The sequence below is a fragment of the Merops nubicus genome, unplaced genomic scaffold (genome assembly GCF_000691845.1).
Source record: "Merops nubicus isolate BGI_N331 unplaced genomic scaffold, ASM69184v1 scaffold54013, whole genome shotgun sequence".
In the NCBI taxonomy this organism is placed as follows: domain Eukaryota; kingdom Metazoa; phylum Chordata; class Aves; order Coraciiformes; family Meropidae; genus Merops; species Merops nubicus.
In genome coordinates, this window is record NW_008597963.1 from 25 (window position 1) to 7,346 (window position 7,322).

The 7,322-nt window shown below is 45.7% G+C and overlaps 1 protein-coding gene across 2 annotated transcripts; it reads left to right on the plus strand.

The window, feature by feature from the left end:
• Window positions 1-1,414: 1,414 nt before the first annotated feature.
• On the plus strand, window positions 1,415-6,612 carry PAX6 (paired box 6). Of its 2 annotated transcripts, none has more exons than XM_008936843.1 (6): window positions 1,415-1,573; window positions 2,462-2,544; window positions 2,826-2,976; window positions 3,102-3,217; window positions 5,234-5,384; window positions 6,209-6,612. In XM_008936843.1, the coding sequence occupies exons 1-6, from the start codon at window positions 1,495-1,497 to the stop codon at window positions 6,292-6,294; spliced, it is 666 nt and encodes a 221-aa protein (XP_008935091.1). In that variant the 5' UTR covers window positions 1,415-1,494; the 3' UTR covers window positions 6,295-6,612. The 2 variants fall into 2 exon arrangements, with proteins under 2 accessions (XP_008935091.1, XP_008935092.1); XM_008936844.1 differs by having other exon boundaries at window positions 1,417-1,573; window positions 3,120-3,217.
• Window positions 6,613-7,322: the final 710 nt, after the last annotated feature.

Sequence of the window (7,322 nt, forward strand, 5' to 3'; positions counted from 1 at the left end):
GCGGCCGCCCATATGGTGACCACGGCCGCTGAATCCTTGTGTTTAAATGGGGGAGAAAGTTCGGGTTTTAAAACATTTCAAAGTGGTTGAAAGGGTCCCACCAGATCCTGTCACAATTCCCCCCGAGCTTTGAAGGCCGGGGCCATTGTTCGCCGATTATAAATGATATTACTTTAAAGTTGATTTCCCACAATATTTAAAGGATGTAGCGGGAGTGTCGGTATTTATTTTTGGCGTAACTTTTCAAGGGAATTAGCATAAGTAGCCCATGCGTCCCTCATCCCGTCTCCCCCTTTATGCGACATCAAAACGCCTCGAAAAATATGCTTTGAAAGGAGAGGGAGAGCTAATTTAGGGACAACGACTTCTCTGCCTCGACAGAAAGGTCCGATTCTTTCGGCCCCGCCGGGCCTGGGTGCCTGCGGAGCCCCGCGAAGCCGCTCGGCCCCAGGACGCATCCTTGTGGCCGCCCCAAAGGAGAGCACAATGAAACTTTCCCCCTGTTTAATGACAGAAATTACATTAAAAGTGGTGGAAATCCCCTAATTAAAAATGTACCGCTTAAATGATATGCCAAACGTTCAGCTGCAGAACGGCACATTTAGCTAGTTAGTGAACTCGCTACTATTTCTTTTAAAATTACATGTTAAAATTTTAAAAGAAATCTTACTTTTCTCTGGTGCAACACATTACAAAGAATGGACAGTCCTTTTATCTAAATATAAAATTCCATTTTCAGCAATTATAGCCTGTTCTTGGTGATGATATAATTACAGCTGTGCTCAGTAATAGGTGTCAAGGCAATGCACACTCATACAATAGTTGAATAAAACTGCAGAACAATGCAGGCACTTCTAAATTCACAACCTTTAAAATGAAATTGACTGTGCAGAATTCAAATAAAAACTAGATAAATATTTTTTAAAAAAGATTACAAGCTTGGTTTGGTTTCTTAATAGCATTTTCTGCAAACCTATCAACATCTAATTGATTAGATAGGAATTACTGATTATAGATAATCTGGAATACTGAACATCACTATTTTAAATATAGCAATAGGTAAATAAATGCAGCAGACAGAGCAGACTGCCATGGCACTTCAGTAGCAATTCATGGAAAGAATCACTTTCAGGGGAAAGTATTTTTATGCAGCTTTTATTCCAGAGGAAAAACAAAATGAAATTAAGCCCAGGCAATTGTAATTCCTCACCTCCAATGTTTACAATAACGCTGGGAACTGAAATGTTTCTGTGTTACCCGTGTCATTAGCAAAATGTTGCTTTGATACGCCAGACGTTTTTAAGGGAGGGTGTCAGCAAACGTGGCTGAACTTGTTCCCAGTCACATTATTTCTCTGATAGGGATCTTAAACCAAGCGTACCTGTGTTTCACTTTCTGATTCTGGGTTCTGCAGATGGCTGTCCGCAACAGGAAGGAGGAGGGGAAAACACTAACTCTATCAGCTCTAATGGGGAAGATTCAGATGAGGCCCAGATGAGACTCCAGCTGAAAAGAAAGCTGCAGAGAAATAGGACATCCTTTACCCAAGAGCAAATCGAAGCCCTTGAGAAAGGTGAGTGACATTTTCCTACGGCTGAAGTGGGAGAGAAAAGCAAAATGTGCCCTGGCTGTATTAAGAGCTGAATGGAAGCATGGCGTTCATGTGCCTTATATGTATGTATATGTTTTAAGTCCGTGGCTCCCTCTATGCTCTTTAGTTCATTGAGTTTCCAATATTCATTGATGGCTGCTGTATGCACCAAAAGCTGTTAAAAGATTGTCAAAGGGAACGTACCCAGGGTACAGATCATACCGAGACATTGGTTTTACACCCCGGGATCCTCTCCTGGGGATAAATCCCCTCCCAGCACCTGCACCACATCCCCAGCTGGGCCACATTGCTGTACACTAGGAAGGCTCGGGCAGGCAGCTGAGGCTGGCAGCAGCCCCCCACGCCTGCCCCCATGCTCACTCCCATCCCCATCCCCATCCTCATCCCTATCCTCATCCCCATCCCCATCCCCATCCTCATCCCTATCCTCATCCCCGGCACTGCCACTGCCCGGGGCTGGGAGCAGGTGCCCTTTTCCCTGACCAGCCTGGGTGCACCTCGCCTCTGACCCGCTTGCGGATCTTTGTTCTTATTTTCCACTGCTATTCAGTGACGTGCCATTTCACTTCTTGGTGACAGGGTCAGAGCTGCCTTGGGGTCCTCCCCAGCAGAGGCAGAGGCCCTCACTGCTTATTGAGAGACACAGCACTGCACCCAAACCTGCCTATCCCCTGAGCAATGCTCCCCAGCAGGCAAGGCTCCTTCCCACCACACGCAGAGAACGCTCAGCTCTGCCTTTGCAGTGGTGTTTCTGAAGAGCATTTAGGGCTCAGGCAGCACAGGAATGACTCTGACTTTACAGTCGGCCACGTTAACTCTTTGCAACTAACACAACGTTTCCTTCTGTAGAATTTGAGAGGACCCACTATCCCGATGTGTTTGCAAGAGAGAGACTAGCTGCTAAAATAGACCTGCCTGAAGCAAGGATACAGGTACTGAGTTGCTGTGCAATTATAGCTATTATTATTTTTACTATTACTGTTCTAATTTTATTATTCCTGGCTTCTCAAAGCACAGGGCAGCTGCTGTTTGTGATCAGGTGTTTGTCCATCTCCCCTTCAGGAATACCAGAGCAGCTGGGGTTTGCTTTGCACGCTGCTTTGCTACGCTGCAAGCCAGCTTTCTATCAGCATGGCCTTGAGTTATGTGGGGGAGGCCCCACGCCTCTAGTCCTTGTAAGGTCACTCATGCCTCTCAAACGCTGCATTTCCAGGTGTGGTTTTCTAACCGAAGGGCCAAGTGGAGAAGGGAAGAGAAGCTGAGGAACCAGCGAAGACAAGCCAGCAACACTCCCAGCCACATTCCCATCAGCAGTAGTTTCAGCACGAGTGTTTACCAGCCAATCCCGCAACCGACCACCCCCGGTAATGCCACCAACCCACTCGCGTTCCTCCATCCTCTTGGGAGAAAGAGACTCTGAGACTGTATCATTGCCAATTGAAATCGTGGTTAAACTAATGTGTACATCTATCTGTCTATTCTATTATAGTTTCCTCTTTCACATCAGGTTCTATGTTGGGCCGAACGGACACAGCACTCACAAACACGTACAGCGCGCTGCCGCCCATGCCCAGCTTCACCATGGCCAACAACCTGCCTATGCAAGTAAGTTTGATGCCACTGCCATGGCACGATGCTCCCTCGGGATCTGGTGGCCCCTGGGGTGTGTGGGACTGTGGGTGGAGGCTCTTCCTCCAGAGGACAAGGGGTTAGGGACCCAAATCATGCTGCAGGGAAACCAGCACTAAAGGCTTCCTTGGCATCTGGAAAAATGTCCTGCTTGGGAGAATCACAAGGGAACTGTAGGACCTGGTGCTTACCAAGCACTTTTCTTGAATTTTGAAAGAGAAAGGTCCTCAAATTTACAAGGCAATAAATCTGGGATGAAAAACCCCTTTTCAGACTCACTCACTTCCTGCCCCTGTGGTTAACCTATGGAACTCACTGGTGCAGTATTGTGGAAATTATGGCCCAAAAATGCTGCTGGAGGGATCTGACCTTCTCAGTGTAGGTAATGTGGCGGTGGCACATTAGGAACACCTGAGAGAGGGAAGGATGTGATTAGCATCAGTGGTTATGCCAGCTAAGCCAGAATTGCAAGAGCTGTCAATCCTCATGCCTGAAAGCATTAGCTGATCACCAGCTGGGTTAGGAAGAAATCTATTCCTTTGGGGTCTGTTTCTATAGACCTTTCAGATGCAAAATTCCTCCTTTTTTAATGGTGGGGTTGGCCTAGGAAGGTGCTGGCCAATTACGGGAGTTTTCCAGCTTTGTCTGAGGCACACAGCATTGACCACTGCTGGAGACAGGCGAGAAGATTAGAGAGCCTGACTCCTTCTCCACAGCAATTACTATGTTACTAATTGCTGAACCAAAATTAACCAAATAAAGTTAGAGTCTCGCAAGTCTGCGGAAAGAAGTGACGTGGGCTAGGTCGCTATTTTGTGACGTTGGAGGCTGACGGCGCCGTTCCCAGCAGTGGGCTGTGAGCAGATGACAAAAGATCAAAAGGCTGGTACGGGAGGGGACGCTTGGGAAAGCAGGAGGCCCCTGATTCACTGCCAGCCACCTGGGCAGGGACCTGGCATGTGCAAACTGCCCTGGAAAGTCCTGCCTCCGTGGCCACCACGGCCCTGCGATGCTGGAGTGGGAGGTTTGGCAGCAGAACCGTTGGCATCTCCCTGTGGATGTGCAGTGCGTGTGCTTAGTGAGCGAGGCTGTCAGTATTAGCAGAGACAGTGTGTGCTGGGGACATGCAGACTGAGGAATATGTGCAGACAAGTTGAGTCTCGTGCGCCCAGAGTGGGAGTTATTTATCCTGCTTCCTGCTCCCTCTCTGCCTCCCCGTGTTGGGGCTGCACTGGTCCTCACACCCACGGCACCCCAGAGTGGGAGATGCCCCTGCTTGGTCCCTCCTCAGCACTGTGCCATCCCTGCCCCCAGCTGCTCTCCCCCAGCAGATGGGGTTTTAGGGGTTGTAGTTTAGGTAAACGGAGATGTGTGGTCTCCTGGGATGCTGGTGGCATGGGTTTGGGGTGACAGAGGCTCTGAAGGGGGATCAACATGCACATACGTTGACCATACATATATGTGCATTGATCCCCCTTCAGAGCTTTGGTCATCCTAACCCCCCACATCATCTGTGCTCATGTGCAACACGTTTGCAGATCTAGGACCAGCCTGTGTGCTTCAGTGGAGTAAGTTTTAGTTACAGCCCCAACAGATTTTAGTTACATCACGGAAAGCGAGGTAAGATGCCAGTTAGTCACTGGCTGCAAATGGCAAGAGACATCTTCTCTCCACAGAAGTATGAACAAGGGCAGTGCTCAGGCTTTGGTTCCTTGGCTTAAGTATGTAACACTTTCATCAGTATCTAGATGTAGGGATCTGCTTGCCAAGAACATCTGGAAAGGCACTGTTGACCATCCATGTTATTTCTGTAGGCCAAAAACCTCAGGGAAGAGGCGGCTTGGTTGAGTTCCTAAATAGGCCATTACATGTAGGTTCTCAAATTTGGAACTGCAGCTCGTTTTTACTTGTGCACACTGCTTCTGAGGAAGAGCGTCTGCCTGTGTTTATGCCAGCTGACACTAAACACTGTTCTGTCCTTTGCTCCCACAGCCCCCAGTACCCAGCCAGACCTCCTCCTACTCTTGCATGCTGCCCACCAGTCCATCGGTGAATGGACGGAGCTATGATACGTACACCCCTCCTCACATGCAGACACACATGAACAGCCAGCCGATGGGCACCTCTGGCACCACTTCCACAGGTGAGTGGCCTCGCGCTCCCCCGGCTCCTCTGCTGGTGTGGTCCTTGTGCCGGCCCTCCAGTTCCTCACGTGCCTTTCCTGGGAAAGGATGCTGTCAGGTTGTCGTAGCTGCTGGGTGAGGCAGAAGATGGAGAAGTACAACCCTGTGGGCTAGGGCAGAAAGCCTGGTTTTTAAGCCGCTGCTGGAGGGGTAGACGAAAGACGGTTGATTAACAGAGGTGGCGTTTCAACAGTGGTACAGTGGAAAGCTCTTCAGTGAGGTCCCCATCCTGCAAAGTCTCCTCTGTATAATTAATTTCTAAAGCAACATTTATGTCACTATTAAATTTCAGCAGAGATACAGCTGTGAAGTTAAATGATCGTGAAATTGTTGGTGGGACTGGGCGTGTTTTTACCTTGTCTGTGTCATAGGATATTTTCTCCTAAAGATGTGAAGTTATTGAAAAGGCAGCTAACCTGTAGAAGTATTAACCCATGCCTAAGAAGGCAAAATAGGGTAAGCATCAGCATAAGCAGGAGCAAGCCAGACACGTTTTAAAAGAACAGAAACGTTCAGTGCATTTTGGGCTGAATTCCCAACTGATACAAATGAGCTGAGGCTCTGGCATTTATCTCAAAGCATGACAGTTTATTTATAACAACAAATCAGTGAGATGCGCATAGGATTTTAAAACATACATCCCCCAGCCCTCTCCATCCCCCACCCAATTCTGCAGGCTGGTGAGATTTAATGTTTACTGGAATACAAGCACAAATCCGTGAAAGCAAAAACTCTGCTATGTATAGAAAAACTAAAATATCCATTTCCCCCCCTCAATTTTCAGGTCTCATTTCCCCTGGAGTGTCAGTTCCAGTTCAAGTTCCTGGCAGTGAACCTGATATGTCTCAATACTGGCCAAGATTACAGTAAAACATGTGTTAATTCCGTAAATGACTATATGGACAACAGTTGGATGTTCAGCAGTATTTTATAAAGGAAGAATGGCTCTCAGAGTACTTCTGTACTGCAACTGTGCCCTACGCTGTAACACATGGAAAAGACTTTCACATGGACCTTTGTACACTGAAGGCATTATATCAGTTGGAACAAATCTTCATTTTGGTATCCAAACTTTTATTCATTTTGGTGTATTATTTGTAAATGGGCATTTGTATGTTATAATGAAAAAAAAAAAAGAACAATGTAGACTGGATGGATGTTTGATCTGTGTTGGTCATGAAGTTGTTTTAAAAAAAAAAAAAGAAAAGGAAAAAAAAAAAGAAGCCATGATCAACAAGCTTTGCCACGAATTTAAGAGTTTTATCAAGATATATCGAATACTTCTACCAATTTGTTCATAGATTATGGATTGATGTTCCAAGTTTGTATCATTCCATTGCATATAATTAAACCTGGAACAATACGCACTAGATTTATGTAAGAAAAATATCTGTTGGTATTTCCAAAGGTTGTTAACGGCTGAAGCTATGTGCAAACAGGGGGTAAGAGAGAACTTCGACGAAGAAAAGAGTTTGATAGATAAAAGGTAGATTGTGTCTTCGATATAATCCAATTTGTTTTATGTCGAAATGTAAGTATTTGTCTTCCCTAGAAATCTCCCAGAATGATTTCTATAATAAAGTTAATTTCATTTATATTTGACAAGAATATTCTATAGATGTTTTATACACATTTTCATGCATCATACGTTTCTTTTTGGTCGGCAAGAGTTAATTGTTCTTAGATATAGTTGTACTACTGTTCACAGTCCAATCATTTTTGTGCATCTAGAATTCATTCCTAATCAATTAAAAGTGCTTGCAAGAGTTTTAAACTTAAGTGTTTTGAAGTTGTTCACAACTACATATCAAAATTAACCATTGTTGATTGTAAAAACCATGCCAAAGCCTTTGTATTTCCTTTATTATACTATTTTCTTTTTAACCTTATAGTGTGGT